The sequence below is a fragment of the Notamacropus eugenii genome, chromosome 6, assembly GCF_028372415.1.
Source record: "Notamacropus eugenii isolate mMacEug1 chromosome 6, mMacEug1.pri_v2, whole genome shotgun sequence".
NCBI lineage: Eukaryota > Metazoa > Chordata > Mammalia > Diprotodontia > Macropodidae > Notamacropus > Notamacropus eugenii.
In genome coordinates, this window is record NC_092877.1 from 292,889,861 (window position 1) to 292,907,754 (window position 17,894).

General features: G+C 38.2%; 1 protein-coding gene across 1 annotated transcript; it reads left to right on the forward strand.

The window, feature by feature from the left end:
* Positions 1 to 6,879: 6,879 nt before the first annotated feature.
* On the forward strand, positions 6,880 to 17,663 carry FAM216B (family with sequence similarity 216 member B). Its single transcript, XM_072617146.1, has 4 exons — positions 6,880 to 6,898; positions 8,660 to 8,792; positions 14,681 to 14,801; positions 17,203 to 17,663. The coding sequence occupies exons 2-4, from the start codon at positions 8,673 to 8,675 to the stop codon at positions 17,412 to 17,414; spliced, it is 453 nt and encodes a 150-aa protein (XP_072473247.1). The 5' UTR covers positions 6,880 to 6,898; positions 8,660 to 8,672; the 3' UTR covers positions 17,415 to 17,663.
* The last annotated feature ends 231 nt before the right edge of the window (positions 17,664 to 17,894 follow it).

The following is a 17,894-nucleotide window of genomic DNA, read 5'->3' on the forward strand; positions in this document are numbered from 1 at the left end:
CTAGATAGTAAACTACCTGTCACTAAAAGTATTAGAGCAAAGGCTAGATAACATCCAACTAGAAATAGATTCCTACATAGCAGAAAAATAGACTAAGTGAATTCTTAGAAACAGTTGGCATAAATGACAGATGTTGGAAGGGATATAGAAAAAACTGAGACAATAATATACTGTTGGTGGAACTGTGAACTAATCCATCCATTTTGGAAAACAATCTGAAATTATGCTTGAAGAGTTGTAAAACTGCGTATGCCCTTTGACCTAGCAATGCCATTATTTTGGTCTGTTTTTCAACATGATCAAGGAAAAGGGAAAAGAACCTACATGTTCTAAAACATTTATAACAGCTCTCTTTGTGGTGGCAAAGAACTGCAAAATGAGGGAGTATCCATCAATTGGGGAATGACTGAATAAATCGTGGTATATGATTGTGAAGGAATACTACTATGCTATAAGAAACAACAAGCAGTTGGTGTTTCAGACAGGAACTGGGTAGTGGAATTTGCAGAGCAAATACTCATGGCTATTTGATCTATTTTCCTATTTACTGTCATATACATCTTGCCTGCATAAGGAAGTATGTAGTTAAACTGAGAAGTTCAGAGATTCACAATTGCTTTTAAGTCTTTCTGCTTCTTTCTTCCCTCTCCCCTATTCTACTTTTCCTGGATAATTCACAGTTTTCACACAAGAACGATCTTGCTTTTTAATCTATTTGTCTCACCGTTGTAGACATAGGTAGATAACCTCTCCCATGATTATTGATGTATATTTTCTACTGTTGAATGTCATGTTGATTCTAATTGCCATTCCATATATATAGCCCAAATATATTTTAATGCATTTATCCTTAACATGAAGGCATCATAGTGTATTACAAAACTTAGAGTCAGGGAGATCAGAGTTCCAATTTTATATCTGACACAGTCTGGATTTATGATCTCGGGCAAGTCACGTATGTGACTTGAGTGTATATATATGTAAATGTACGTATACATGCATGTATGTGTACATGTACACATATACATATACCTGTAAGTGTGTTTGCATACTGTATCTTGAAAGGCAAATCAAATTGCATGTTGTAGAAATATGCTGTTTCATGTACACTCTTCTGTTGTACTTTATGGAAGTAAATGCTAGTTTTACTTAGTGTTTGTTAAGGGACAACAATGACAATAAGAACATAGCAGCACTCCAATAATCAGACAACACCCAGTGTCTCTAAAATGATTTCAGATATTTTCTATGACCATATATACAAAATCTGAACTAGTCTAATTTTCTCTTGTCAACATTTCCCTGCCTGCTTGCCAATGACTCTCCTACTTCCTTCTACTGATCAAAAAGGCTTGAGATGGTCATGGAGCTAGATGGCTAGTGAGAGTGAAATTATTCCATTGTAAATTAGAGCAATTCTGAAATTCCACCTCAAATTCATCAGAGTGTCAAAGATAACAAAGGAACATTTTAAATGTTGGTGTGGCTGTGAGAAAGCAGGTACATGGATGGTGAACCTGTGAATGCATGTGACCATTCTAGAAATAAATTGAGAATTATATACAAAATTATAACGAGCAGTCCCTTTTCACCTCCTACTACAGAAAAGAGTGCTGGACCTGAAGGGAAAAAGACCTGAGTTCAAATCAGGCCTCAGACACTTATTGGACATGATTTTGGGCAAGACTCTGACTCATTTTCCCCACTGTAAAATGGGAATAACATTAACAATAGCACCCACCTCCCAAGAGTGTTTGAGAATAAAAATGAGGTAATATTTGTAGAGCACTTTACAAAATTTAAGCACCATATAAATGTGAATTATTGTTTTTAATTGTTATAATTATTATTACTAAATATTAGCACTAAATTACTAAATATTATTACTATGTACTAAATATAATTATTGCCATCTTGAGAACTATACATTAAATCAGCACTATGGGGAAAATCAGTTCTCCCCAGAACTATACATTAAATCATAAGTAGGAAAAGGAATCACATGCACGAAAATACCTAAAACGGCTTTTTTGTGGCAGTAAAAAGCTAGAAATCAAAGGGTTATTCATCAATTGAGGAATAACTAAATAGGATGAAGGAGATATAATATTACTGTGTGATAAGAAATGAGGAGATAACTTCAAAGAAACAGGCAAAAACACATTAGCAGATTCAAAATAAAGGAGGTAGAATCAAAAGAAGATTTTATACTATAATATCAATACAGAAAAAAAGTAGAAACTTCTATAAGCTGATAAAGAACGAAATGCACAGAATTAGGGAAAAAAAACAATTTAGAGAGCAGGATCTACACTAAAAGACAAACAACTTTGAAAGCTGTAAGAAATATGACCAGTACATTTTTCCCACCAGCTTGCATTCCTTTGGCCTGGGTGTATCATTTCATGATGCCCCCAGGAGCTACCTTCCTCTTGGGCCCCTCCCACACTTTTGGTTTCTTTTATGTATTATCTTCCCCTTTAGATCATAAGCTGCATGAGGATAGGAGATGTCTTTTTCATAATTGTATCCCTAGTACTTAGCACGATGCCTGGCAAACAGGTTCTTAATAAATCTAGGTGCTTAATAAAAATTTATTGACTAAAAAAAAAAGAAACAACAAGTGGTTATTTCAGAAAAACTTGGAAAGATTTACATGAAATAATGAAGTCAAATGAGCAGACCCAAGAGAACATTGTATACAGTAACAGCAATATTGTCCAAAAAACAGCTGTGAAAACAACTGCAAAAGACCCATAAAGGAAGATGTTATTTACCTTCAGAGAAAGAACTGATAAATAGAAGTATGCATAATATGGTTAGATAGATAGATAGATAGATAGATAGATAGATAGATAGATAGATAGATAGATAGATGATAGATGATAGGTAGATAGATAGATAGATAGATAGATAGATAGATAGATAGATAGATAGATAGACAGATAGATAGAGGGATGGATGGATGGATGGATAGATAGATGATAGACAGATAGATAGATAGATAGATAGATAGATAGATAGATAGATAGATAGATGGATGGATGGATGGATAGATAGACAGACAGACACAGAGGAAGAAGTAGAGATAGGCATAGAAATGGGCATAAAGATAAACATATATATATATAGAGAGAGAGAGAGACATAAATACAGATGTAGACATACATAGATATAGCTATAGATATACATGTAGATGTAGATATAGACATAGAAGTAGACATAGATATAGATATAATCTATGTCAAATGGTCGCCTTCTCTAGTGTAGGATGAGGAAGGAGGGAGGGAGACAGTTTGGAACTTTAAATGTAACAAAACAAATTAATTTAATTAAATTTTTCAAAAAGAAGAAACAGCCTGGTATAGTACCAGCAACATGGAGAAAGTGGAAGACAGACAGTGGCCTGCTCTGCTGTAACTGCGCAACCTTAGGCAAGTCCTCTGCTTACTCTTAGATGAAGTTTCCTCATCTATGAAAGGAAATGTTTGACTAGATCAATAAGGAGTCATAAATTCATGTGAGCATCAAGTATTGTCATGTACATATTACTATTTCTCAAATGTATACAGGTGCTACTGTATGTAATAAACTTCAAATTCACTTAAACATGGTCCTTTGTTCATGGTAGCTTCTGCCACTTTATATTTTCTAACAGCACAACTACAAATATATATATATCCATGAGATTTAAAAAAATATTTTAAGGTTCTTATTGCTGAAAAAAATGGGAATCATTAGATCAATAATGATAAAAATATGCTAGGGGCAGCTAGGTGGCACAGTGGATAGAGTGCCAGGCCTGGAATCAGGGAGATATAAGTTCAAATCTGGCCTCAGACACTTACCAGCTGTGAGACCATGGGCAAGTCACTTAACCCTGTTTGCCTCAGTTTCCCCACTGTAAAATGAACGGGAGAAGGAAATGGTAAACCACGCCAGCATCTCTGCCAAGGAAACCCTAAACTGGGTTTTGAAGAATAGGACACAACTGAAATGACTGAACAACAACAAGTGTTCATATAGCACTTTAAGGGCTTTACAAAAGTTGTCTTATTTGATCCTTGTAACAAGAGTAAGAGAAGAAGCATTTATATAACACCTACTATGCGCCAAGCATTGTGCTAAGCACTTTACAGTGATTATCTTACGTGATCTTCACGTCAATCTTGCAAGGTAGGTGCTGTTATTATCCCAATTTCCCAGGTGAAGAAATTGAGGCAGAGGTTAAATTAATTATCCAGGGTCATATAAGATAGCGTCTGAGGTCACATTTGAATCACATCTTCCTAATTCCAGTCTCAGTGCTCTATCCACTGTGCCACCTAGCTGCCTCAGATAACCCAGTAAGGTAGGTGCTATTCTTATCTCCACTTCTAGATGAGAAAACCGAGTAATTTAAGGGGGCATGAGCAGGACAGACAGAAAACAGACAGAGAGAGACGAAGGAGACGGGGAGGGAGAGACAGAGATAGGGGAGAGAGAAAGTGAAAGACAGAGAGAAAGAGAGAGAAGAAAGAGAGGGGAGAGAGAGAGAGGAAGAGACAGAAAGTGAGAGAGAGAGAGACAGGGAGAGACATAAATGGAGAGAGGAGAGAGAGGGGAGAGAGAGACACAGAGATGGAGAGAAAAAGACAGGGAGAGAAGAGGCAAGGAGAGACAGAGACAAAGAGAGACACACACAGAGAGAGAGGCAGACAGAGACAGAGAGAAGAGGGAGAAGAGAGAGAAACAGAGAGAAAGACAGAGGCAGAGAGAAAGATATAGAAAGGAGAGAGACGGGAAACAGAGAGAGAGACAGAAAAAGACAAAAAGTGAGAGACAGAGAGAGGATAGAGGAGGGAGAAAGAGAGACAGAGAAAGACAGAAAGTGGGAGAGAGACAGAGACTGAGAGAAAGAGAGACAGACAGAGAGACAGAAGCAGAAAGAGACAGAGAGAGAAAAGAGATGGAGACAGAGCCAGACAGAAAGAAACAGATGATTTCTAAGGTCCCTTCCCACTCTAGAGTTTTAGATCTTTTCCCAGTTTAAGATTCTCTGAAAGTAGAGAAACACTTTTGGTCTTTACTACATTCATTCATTCAATTAACACTGCATGGCACCGTAGTGAGAAGGAGGGTGCCTACTGTGCCTCTGGGGTGAATTTTGCTTCCCATTACCACCCTGTTGTGCTCCAGAACATCAGGTCCTCCAGGGAGCCTTTTCTTCTTCACTTGAGGACTGCTCCAATTCCCTCCATCCCAATATACTGTTTTATTCAACAACCTCTATGAGGTCCCCATGACCCTTTCTTCACCATATTGCTCAACGGGAAAGAAGAAAGGATCAGCATGCCTTTATAAAGTCAGGAGAGAAGGGAAAGGAAGCAGCATTTCACTCCCATAAATTTACTTCAAAAGCAAAATAAGAGTTACATGTTTTTGTTCTTTTTTGTTTTTCCTTTCAAAGCTGAGAATGTCAAAGCTAGGTAGAGAGCATAAAGGATGGTGGGAGAGAGGAGCAAGTGGAAAAGAGATCAGATCCTAGGATATACAATTAGAAATGAACCCTAGGGATCATGTTGTCCAATCACTTCATCTTATAAGTGAAGAAATGTGAAGGCCAAGGTAGCAAAGAGAAGTTGCTGGTGGTCACATAGGTAATAGGCAGTAGAGACAATATATGAAACCAAATTTAGGAACAAATCTAGTCTGAGGGGATGTTCCTGGAATTCTTGGCCTTCTTTGGTTCACATCTCTATCCCTAGCCACCAAGTGTCCATTTGTTTTGCCCAATAAGATTAAGGCTAAGGAGAGCCTTCCTTCTTTGACCAATAATGCAAAGTTTAGGCACATTCCAGTGTTAGCACTCTACATTCCATCAATTGAGAAAAGTGAAGCAAACAGAGGTTACACATCTATAACATTCCATCTTCCTCCCCCCATGTACCTTTTTACAATCTATCCTTCCATTTCTGAAATGTTTCTTCCCTCCCTTCTGCCTCTTAAAAACCCTAGCTCCCACTAGCAATACCACTTCTAGGGCTGTATCCCAAAGAGATCATAAAAATAGGAAAAAGACCCATGTGTACAAAAATATTGATAGCAGCTCTTTTTTTAGTTCCAAGAACTGGAAATTGAGGGGAGGCCCATCAATTGGGTAATGGTTGAACAAGTTGTAGTATATGAATGCAATAGAATACTATTGTGCTGTAAGAAATGATGAACAGGTGAACTTAAGAAAATCCTGGAAAGACTTACATGAACTGATGCTTAGTGAAGTGAGCAGAATTAGGAGAACATTGTTCACAGAAATAGCCAGTGTTCGATGAGTGATTTTGATAGACTTAGCCCTTCTCAGTAATGCAAGGAGTGTATATGTAGAGCCTGTATTAGATTGCATGCTGTCTTGGGGAGGGAGGAGGGGAGAGAGGAGGAGAAAATTTAAAACTTATGGAACTGAATATTGAAAACTAAAAATAAATTAATTAATTTTAAAAAACCTACCTCCCTTCAAGACTCAGTTCAATTTTTTCCTCTTCCTGGAGGCTTTGTCTAATTCCCTCAATTTTTAATTCTCACTTAAATCCCACTTTTTAATGCATATCCCCAGCACTTAATACATAGTAGGAGCATCATAAATGATTGCTGATTGATTTATTGTTTGACTCAAAAATTATTGATCATATTGGGTAAAGAAAATAGCAAGAAAAAGGGGGCAGATACTTGGAAGTCAGACAGGGCACCAACTGATTTTTTTCTGCCTCACAATGTTGCTAGGATATTAAGTTGTCAACAGAATGAAACACTACCATCATGAGTACCAAAGGGAAAGATCAAGAAGAGAACTGAGCTGCAGATCGTGAGGAGAAACTGAATTTAAAACTAATTTCAGAGAAAAGGTAACTTGTAAAACAAGGTAAGTCTTAGTAGAATAACTTATCAAATGTTATATAGGTAACGGATATTTTCCCAAGTGTTTCCTTCAAGTTTATTGGATATGAGTCACTGGGTTACTAAAAATAGAAACTTACCTTTCTTCAGCAATGACCTAGGGAAAGTTTGTATGATATAAGAATTAGATTTCCCAGGGAAGAAAATGTAGCCAAAGATCGTGTGGTATCCTTGAACTGTAGGAACAGACAAGTGTCTTTGGCTCTGAAAATATTTCATCTCTTCTCTAAAAGACTAGAAAATGGAGAAGAGATCTTCAGAAGATACGGATGCCTGTTTGGGGGAGGTTTGAATCAAAGAGTCTTTAAAGTAAAATGTATCATAGCCAGCATGGTGCCCATAGTCCACTCCAAAGAAAGCAGCAATAATAAAACATTTCTAGTTTAATTTACAATTTTCTGTCATGGATACAAGATAAAAGTGCATTCTTTATTTTCCCTTCTAAGGTCTCAGAATTACAAGTGGACTCAAAACCTAAGCACAAGCTCTTCTCTTTTCAGGCAATTGCACGATCAGTTGGTAGACTTCACAAGTACTAACTCGACTGTGTTGATAAAAAGCAATATTATTCTCTATTCTGCTCAAACTCATAACAGATAAGTCTGTCCCATAGAACTGTTTTTTTCCCCCCAGTTCACTTGTAGGTGAGTTGTTTGTGATAGAACTTGAACTTTTGGAGGATGAGGATTATTCCATTTTTGTTTTTGTATCCCTAGCAACTAGCACAGATGACACATAGTAGGTGCTTAATTAATGATTATTAATCGATTGTCGATAGTCTGAGATGTTGCATCACAAAGCACACTGTGTATATTATATTTCTTTCTATTGTATTCATTCTCTACTATTCAAAAGTAGATACAATGAAGGTAAAACTTTGGAGGTAGGGCAGGGGATATTTAATTTAATTTTAATAAAATAAGATTTAATAAATCTAGTTCTCACAAATGGCTAGTCCCATCAAAGCCAAAGAGTGACTCCCGAGTCCTAAATTCATTCTCCCTTGCTTACCAAAAGACAGAAAAAGAAGATTCTCAAATGAAGATCATTAGAAATTTTTACCTGACTTACTTGCCTTAACAGCAGCCAAGACATAGTCACAGCTACTTTGGACCTCTCATTCTGAATCTCTGAAAAAGGAAAAAAAGCAAAGGAAGATGGCCAGTCATTTGCAGCTCATTATAAGTTGCCATAGGACAGCAAGGTGTCAAAGTGGATAGACTACTGATTTTGGTGTCAGGAAAACTCATCTTCCTGAATTAAAATCTGACCTCAGAAAATTGCTAGCTCTGTACCCCTGGGCAAGTCACTTAGCCCTGTTTGCCTTAGTTTCCTCATCTGTAAAATGAGCTGGAGAAGGAAATGGCAAATCACTCTGTATCTTTGCAAGAAAACCCCAAATGGGGTCATAAAATATTGGACATGACTGAACCACAACAAGGAGTTATCGTGTATTCGTGCTCAGAAATAAGGAGCACCTCTATAATGTTGATCTCTGAGCCTTACTGAACCAACAGTAAGGGAAATAGGAAGGAAAAGTGTCCAAATTAACCATATGATGGAGGATAATGGGATGAACAGGCTTACCACGTCATGGACTAATCAGTCCTTAGTTAATGGATACAGTTACTGGCTCTTCTTTTCTCCACATTCAGGTATATCCCAAACGTGAAGGATCTATTCAGACTGAAATTTTACCATTTGTTTCTTTTCTATTCCTTTCTAGTTATAGGAGAAAGATGAACCCAAACAGGAAAAAACATGTAGCATTCTGCTATCCTCTTCGAATTTCTGGCAAACAATTCCATCCACCTCGCAAACCAGTCTCTTCCATGTTTCTGAATCCTGCAGTACTGAAGGTAGAGTCATAGAATTATGGAGTCTTAGAACTGAAAGGAATGTTAGAATAAAGTCAGTTATTGACCAAATGCAGGAAATCTTTCTACAATGTCCTTGAAGAATGATCATCCAGACTCTACTTAAAATGTCCACTTACAAGGAGCTCAATAGATGGGAAGGGGGAGGGAATAAGCATTTATATAGCACCTACTGTGTACCAAGCACTTTTTAACCAAGCATTTAATTTGGTCCTCACAAAAACTCTGCACATTAGGTGCTGTTATTATCCTAATTTTACAGTTGAAGAAACTGAGGCAAATAGAGGTTAAATGACATGGTCACATAGTAAGTTCCTGAGGCTCATTTTAAATTCAGGTCTTTCTGACTTCAGGCCCATTGCTTTATCCAATTTTTATTGTGTCACCAGCTGCCTCTGATGCCTCATGAGGGGGACTGTTTCTTTGCTTGACAATTGATTGAGCCATTTTTTAGTTTCATCAACGAGGTCCCAATTAGTGCAGATAAAGGATCCCAAGAAGTGATCGAATTACTTGAATTTGAATTACATATCTGTGTCAGGTTCAAACCAATTACCATATTTTACATGATTATAACTTCAAATAGAAAGAATTCAAATACATGGCATCATTTCAGAGGATTCATTTTACACATGAATTGGGTCAGCAATTTGGACCTGGCTGTAATTCATTTAAAGCTGTTATCAGAAATGTAGTATATGCAAAACCACAATTCAAGAAGAGTGACCAGTTCTATGAGTTCAAGGGATTATATGGAAAGTACTAAAACACTGGAGAAATTTGAATAAAATTCAAGGAAGTCTAGTGGCTTCTAAAAACTTAACAAAGGAAAGAGGAAATTCCAAGTACCTTAACCAAGTGCTAAAAACAAGTCATAAGTTAACTCATGAATAATTGTTTTGCCTATACATGGTCTTTTATACTCAGTTCTCCTGCCCCTTCATGGATGTTAGAAATCACTTGGAGAGGTACTTATCCTTTACTCTTAAATTGGTAGGTAGCATCTTGAGAAAGCCATCTAAAGCTAATGCTCTCTTTGCCTCTCCTCTCTCTCCCTTTATGATAGAGCTTCCAACCTGATAATTCAATGATATAATCCACTCCAATGTTACCAAAGATCTCCAAGCTTGCCAAATCTAAAGGTCTTTTATGAATCTTACTCCTTCATTAGCTGTTTGCAGCATTTGGCACTGCTGGTCACCCTTTCCTAGATACTCTCTTCTGTCTGGTTTTTTTGTGGCATTAATATTTCTTGGTTTTCTCCTTAACTATCTATCTTATTGTTCCTTTTCCGTCTCCTTAGCTGAATCTTCATCCATGGGATATTCACTATGAGCGTCTCCTAATTCTCTGTCCTGGAATTCCTCTCCCTTATACTATCTGACTTGGTGAGCTCCTGTGGCATCAGTGATCACCTCTATGCAAATGATTCACAGATCTGTACATTTCTACATCTGGACATCCAGCCCTTGCCTTTCTGCTGAATTCCAGCTCTGCACTCACCAAACTTTGGAGCATCTCAAATTGAACATACCTCACGGATCTCAAACTCAGCACATTCAAAATAGAAATTTTCTTTTCCCTAAAACCCTCCCCTCTTCCTAAGTTTTCTATTACTGTGGAGGGCACCCCTATGCTCCTTGTCACTCAGGTACACAATTTCAGTATCATTCTTGGATCTTCACTATCATTCACCTCACATATATCTAATCTGTTGTCAGATATTTCTCCCTTCCCAACATCACTCATATATATCCTATTCTCTGTGTCCCCATAACCTCCACCCTCATTCGCGCCTTCATTACCTGTTGCCTGCACCATTCCAATAGCCTTCCAATTGGTCTCCCTGTCTCAAGTCTTCACTTACTCTAAGCCATCCATCCTCTCCTCTACTGCCAAAACGATTTTTCCAAAGCACCAATCTGAGTCAGCTCTCTACTCATTAAACTCTAGTGGTTCCCCATTACTTCCATGAACAAATATCAAGTTCTCCAACTGACATTTAAAGGTCTTCGTAACTTGTTCTCTTCTTCCTTTTCCAGTCTTCTTTACTCTTAGCCCTCTTTGCACTCTATGATCTAGCCATACTGGTATACCTGTTGTTCCTCACATGATACTCTACCTCTCATCCCTATGGTTTTGCACTGACTGTTCCTGGTACCTGGAATACAGGAGAACAGCCTCCTCACCTCAGCCTCTTAGACTCAGCTCACAAGTCACCTTCTGGAGGAAATCTTTCCTGGTCACTTCCACTATTAGCACCTTTACCTCTGAGATTAGTTTTCATATACTCTGGGTATACATTGTATATGCCTGGATATTTTACCTTTTGAATGTGAGCTTCTTGAAGGCAGGAACACTTTTTGCCTCTTTTGTGTGTCATAATGCTGGTACACAGCAAGAGCTTAATAAATGCTTATTGACTGATTGATAAAAATGTCTGTCTGTTCTGGATCTGGCTTGTCTTTCCATCAACTGGTTCATAGTTATCTCTCTATTCTACACTTAAGGTAAGATTTATACCAAGTTCTAAGACTCTTTGTCCTACTGCTGAAAACAAATGATTTTCATCTGAGAAATCTCATTTACTTTGCAGAGTGGAAATTCCTGTTACTTTCCATGGATTTCTTCTTGCAATGGTCATGGATCTAGTATATTTATGCAATGAGGTTTTAGTGCAAGTACAGATCCCCTAAGATGGAGTTATTCACATTCCATTTATAAAGTTCCCAATCGTTTTAAAAATGCTAACTTGTTTATTCAGAGGTGAAATTCATTCTCTTTCCCATAGTATTATTACACATAATGTTACTCCCATATTGTTCCAGTTACTCTTCATATTAGTCTCACTCAGGAAATAAATAGGTGGCTCATGCTCTGGAATCTGAGCCATTTAACTACAGCAGAAAGCAGAGTCAAGAATCCCTAGACTTCAAGTCTAAAATTTGACTCCTGTTTCTGAGCACCAGACCCCAGAGGACATTTCTAACAAGGGGCAGAAGCAATTTGCCTAGTCTCCTAATCCTAAATTCATATAAAATTATCTTGTCTAACTATGGTTCAGGATTTTTCGATCTGATCTCACAGGACTCTGTTCAGTCTTTTGAGCCTTGAAATAAAATAGCTCAGTTTTTGCCCAGAACTGAGCCCCTGGGGCCATCTGATTTTGACTAGTGTCTCTCTGAAAGCATATTACCCTTCTCCCTATTTTGTTCCACCAGTCAGCAGCGGGGCAGACAAAACAATGAACAAAGAAGAGGTTTACTAATGGTTGGAAAGAGAATTTTTTTTGAAGTGCTTTCTTTTCCAGGGAGTTTCTCCCCATCCAGGTTCATCACTTTTCCCCAGACTCATTGTTCGGGAATTTTGGCACAAGTACAGGACTAGTTGAATAGACAGTGTCATAGAGAAGCTCACTTCTTCATCACCTTGGGTCCTCTTTGCTGATCACCCTCTTTTGCTTCAGTTTTTTCCGCACCAGTCATGCCCTCTGGTCCTGAGCACCTCCTTCAGCATGTCCATGGAAAGTTCTAGCATGGCCCTAAAGGGGTTCCATCATGGCCAGTGGGCAACAAGGCAGGACCTCATGTCTGCTTGTCTCTGGATTAGCCACCAACTGCTCCATTTCTCTTTATGGGAGGTGGTGAAGATGGCCCTGTGCAACTGATCAACTTGTATACATATATACACTTACACATGCAATCTATTAGGTAGATCCATTTTTCCTTATGGAGAGAAGGCTGCTATTCCCTCTACCATTTTAACCTCACACCCATTTAAAGTGTAAGAAACCTAGAGTGACATCATCGGGAGTGGGGAACCTGCAGCCTCAAGGCCACATGTGGCCCTCTAGGTCTTCAGGTGAGGTCCTTTGACTGAATCCAAACTTCATAGAACAAATCCCCTTAATAAAAGGATTTCTTCCGTAAAACTTGGACTCAGTCAAAAGGCCCCATCCAAAGACCTAGAAGGCCACATGTTGCCTCAAGGCTACATGTTCCCTAACCCCTGTCGTAGACCATTCTCTTACACCCAGGTTTATTACTCTGGATATCCTTCAGTGGGTAATCCCTACTTTAGGAATATTAGTTTCAAATCCATTCAATTTTTCTCCTTAGGGGAATGAATAAATTTGCTCATTTTCTCCTGAAATAAGTTTAGTTGACACAACTAAATAGTAGAAAGCGATTAGTGGGAACCCCCCAATTCTCAATGCCCCCATTTTTGCGTCTCAACAATGTGGTCACTAACAACAACCTCTTTACTTCTATCGCCAAGTTAACACACTATTCCCTGTCACACATTATACATTTCAAACAAACTAGCCCACCTGCTATTTTCCCCAACTTCAGAATTGAACTTCCTTCCCCTGTACCTTTGCATAGTCTGTTCCCCATGCCTGGAATACACTTGCTCCTTATCTCCCCTTTAAAAAACTTTAGCTTCTCTCAGAATTCAATTTGGGTGTCATCTTCCACCCAAAACCTTCCCTTTAATCTTCCCAGTCATTAATGTTCTCTCCCTGCCCAAAGTATTATGTATTCACTTTCCTGTTTATATGTATAACCCAGTAAGATGAAGGCTGCTTAAGGCAAGTACTTTTGGGTTTTTTTTTTTTCTGTTCTGCCTGAGTTCTTAGTTCCTTGCACACAATAAGAACTTGATACATTTGCTGAATTTAAGGTTGAATTGGACAAAGAGATTCCATTCAACAAGCACTTATTAAGGTTTACTATGATGCAAGGCATTGTGGTAATGATGGAGTACTCAAGTGCTTGTGCTTGGACCCCAATGTCAAGATCACATTTCTCCCTAGTTTCAAAACACTATCCCTGACAGTTTTTTCCCCAAGCCCAGGGGCACTATGCCTAACAATAACTCATGAGTGGGCCTCAGTAAGACAAACTCTGTTTTCCCACAATTATTCTTGAGTGGGCCCCAGCAGAGCAAACTATCTTTCCCCATCACAAGAACAAGCTGACATCTGAAGAAATTCTCATGTAAAAACAGGATTATTTTGTAACCACAGAATTATCATGTATTGATTCTCAAAGTTATCCTATTCAATCCAAAGGTCAAGATATAGATCAGCTCTTAAAGTTACCTTGCTACAGACATAACAGATCGAAAATATACCCCAAGAAACTCCTTCCCCTGGTTTCCAATAGTCAATGATGCCTGTGACCAAAGTTGTTAGTTATCACTTAGTTAGCATATCTGCCAGATAATCCACTACTTTTCCTATATAAGCTTTAGCATCATTCCAGTTAAGTTGCAAATTCCTTAAGGAATGTGAGTTCCTTAAGGAGCTCTGCCCACCATATTGGCGTTACAATAAACCTTTGCCACTTTGATTTCAAGAATGCTTGATTCTATGAATTTATTCCAGACAACCCTCTCCTGTACTTCAGTCCTTGAGGGGTCCCTGAACCTTTTAAACCACATCAGTAGGGATTAAGAATACAAAGATTAAAATGAAAAAATAGTCTGTATTTTCAAGAAACCTACATTTGAATGGAGACAGAGTCTCAGAAAAGTCCTCTGCCCACATTTAACCCCCATTTCCCACACACTTTAGGACTGGAAGATCATAGAAACATACACAGATCTCCACAGCACCTCAGAGGTCATAGAAAATGGTGTCCTGAACCCCTTCTCCTTATGGACCACCTTTTATCTTAAATAGGCCAGTCAAAATTTGTTTAAGGAAACAAAGGGAGGAAACAGTCCAACCTATGCATTTTCCAATTTTACTCTGTAAAATATTTCAAATTTTTGGGACAATAGTCTCATTTCTATAGAATTCAGTTTAGAATTCATCACACCCTTCAGGTGCTGGCTCATCATAACTCTCTCTTTTATTCTACCAGGGCTTAACCCAAACACAAAAAAACTACCTGAAAAGCATTATGAAAATTTATGATTCCAAGCCCCAATGGAAGAGCCTGCAATGGCAATATATTCTTGGTCTTATCTACAAATATATGTTAGGTAAGTCTTATTTACCCAACCTACAGCAAGAACCTAAGGAAATAACCTGTATTCTGCAACTGAAGTCAAGCTCAGAGGAGAACAATCCCAGGACCATCTCCTCAGCCACTGATGCCATAGCTTTAGAGTGGTTTGCTGGCCAAGTGTCAGTGGGTCAGTGTGGGTAACCGGAAGCAAAATTCCAAGAGACAAATTAGGAGGGTTTTTAGGAAGGGAATTATAACTAGGTTAGAGAAAAGTAATTGTTGTATAAATTACGCAGTGTCCATCTTAAATCCCACCTTTTCCATGAAGTCTTCTCTAACTCCACCACCATCTCCATCCCCACCAAGCCCTGAGATCACTCCTCTGAAATCTTCTGTTCCATATTGCTCACCCAGCAATGAGTTCACACTCTTGGTATGATTTGCTACTTTTATTCCAAAATAAAATGAACTTAAGTTTTTTTCCCCAAAATAGTTTAATTTTAAAATAGAGGGCATATTAAATTTACAGATATGTGCCATCTAACAACAAATGAAGGTAAGAACATGATAACTGCTTAGTCACTTGATCTTATAAAACAGCATGAAATTCAATCAATCCAGAGGGTTCCATTCAGGTCAATGTACAGTCTGTGACAGGTACTATGTTAGACACCAGGGCTACAAAAATGAAAAATGATCTAGTCCATTCTTCTAATGTCAGGGGAAACAATACCAAATGACCATGATACTAGGGAAAGAGTGATAAATACAAAGGAGAAGTCTAGGGAATATGCTAAGAAAAATCTGAAAGTGGGGAGGGCAGGCAGGAGAGGTGATCATTTTAAGATTGGAGGAGAGTAATTCAAGGGAAGGCTTCACTGGACACGGCAGAACCTTAGTTGGACTTGAAGAAAAGGAGAGGCTTCAAAAGATGAGATGGAAATCTATTTTACCATTTCAAGCAGGAGGGGACTGAAGGAGTAAAGATATGGAAAAATGTGCTGGCCATGTTTGTTGAGAAGGGAGGATAAGAAATGGGAATGGAGAATGATCCAGTTGGGTTGAACACAGAGAATGTGAAAGAAAGTAGTATAAGATAAGAGTGGGAAAGTAGGTCAGGGTCAAATTATAGAAGGCTTGAATGCCAGTATTTATACTTTATTCAGTAGGCAACATGGAACCATTATAGATTTTTTTAGCAGAGAAATATTAGTGTAGTATTATCCAAAGTTACTTGGATACGATCATGGAGAATGATTAGATAGAGGAGGCCAAAGGTCAGTCAGTAGGTTCTTAGAACGGATGGTAGCCTGGGCAACAAGAATAACACTCTGTGATCCTATGAACTCATTAAGGCTTATAAAATGTCAAAGAGACAAAGAGGCCTGTATTGAAAAGTAACCTTTCCATAATCTAAACCTTGGTTTGTCATTCCATTTATAAAGTTATTTGATACCTCCTCATTCAATTTAATTAAACAAACATCTATTAAGATCTGTATTAAGAGGGATAGCCTCTTCTTTTGAGACTCAACAAAGCAAAGAGTCACTGGAGAGACCACTTGAAAGGTTTAGAGTCATACAGGGAGTTGAAGGTGTTCAGTTCATCTGAGGTAGTTCAAGTCTTGGATGTTGAATTTCAAATTCACCAGACAGAACTGAAGACACTTAAGTTTCAAAAGTTGACAGTAATGGAGACAGCAATGGAGTAGACAAAGCTGAAAATTCTGAAGTGACAGTGACAAAATTGATGAAGAGGCATTAAAGTACTATCAGAAACCAAAGAGAATAAGATAAACTCAGGCAATTCATCATAAGAAAGGTTATAACCTCATCTTCAATTGGCTACATATCTGAACATTTTAAAAACGTATTAACTTTTATAGGGACCCTTCAAAAATTCCAAATTATCTTTCTTTCAGTCTGTCTTTTTGCTTGTATGTCCCATCTCCCCAATTAAATTCCAACTTGAGGGAAAAGGATCATATCAGATTTCTTTCTATCCTTAGGGCTTGTGCCTGGCCCTTAGCAGATGCTCAATAAATGTTAGTTAAACTGTCGCTGTTTACGATAAACAGAATAAGAAACTATGGTACAGATATGAAGGACACAATAATATATGACATAGTCCCTGCCTTCCAGGATAGTACATCCTAATGGTAATTCAAAGGTCACCACTGAAAGTATAGAGGGCTCTTGACATTCAGTTTGGGTGACAGATTTTAGGAAGTGTTTTGACAAGTTGGAGACATCCTGTTAGAAATATTATGGAAGGAATTTCTGTGTAGAATGAATTAGATTAGATGACCTCTGGACATCCATCTGCAGACATGCCGAGGATTCTCTTTGAAACTCTGGCATTTTACAGAAAACTTTATGTGAATGTTGGCTGATCTATCACTAATAGTTGTCTTTTCTCCCTATCTTTTGGTCCAGGTTATATTTCCAAAAAGGATGTCCTGTCTTATATGGCCGTTATGGATCAGTATATCAAAAATGGACCCCTCAAGTGCAAAACTAAAAAACGCAGGTGTATGAGAAACCCTACTCCCACCTCTTCAAGAAAATCTCTGTCCTCACGTCATACTCTATCATTAAGCACGGCTTTTAGAGGGCAAGATATGCACACATTTCAAGATGGAGTCTAGCAAACATGGCGTCCTTGACGCCATAATAGGACCCTAAGCTACTTTAGGAATGATCTTTCCCAACTCTGGTCATGCTGATTGTGAAGTAGAATCATAGGATTAATAGTTTTACTCAGTGAGTTGTACTAGTATGGTATAGATTACAAACAAGGGGGCTTTTAATCTGCCTTGACCTTTGCCTATGCAGCATAGTGGAATTGGGAGGTGTTAGGGAGGTCTGGGGAATAAACATATCTGTTAGCACATAAATTGTATCAGGAATTGTTGTATAGTAAAACCACGTTTAAAGGTTGCAAAATGAACTGGAGCACTTAAGTTGGGCCCTCCATGATCCCAAGAGCCTCTGGCAGAATCACTCCCTCCAAATCACAGAACCTCAAGTGGGAAGGAACTTCAGAGGCCGCTAGGTCTAATTCATAATTTAATGTGACTCCCTTCAAAAATGTACCTGAGGGTTTGTCATCCTTCTACTCAAGTACC

Excerpts from the sequence above, each read along its gene's own strand:
- FAM216B (XM_072617146.1), top strand. The coding sequence starts at position 8,673 with ATGAACCCAAACAGGAAAAAACATGTAGCATTCTGCTATCCTCTTCGA. Across the intron at positions 8,793-14,680 it reads TGAATCCTGCAGTACTGAAG|GGCTTAACCCAAACACAAAA; the intron begins GTAGAGTCATAG and ends TTATTCTACCAG. Across the intron at positions 14,802-17,202 it reads TATCTACAAATATATGTTAG|GTTATATTTCCAAAAAGGAT; the intron begins GTAAGTCTTATT and ends CTTTTGGTCCAG.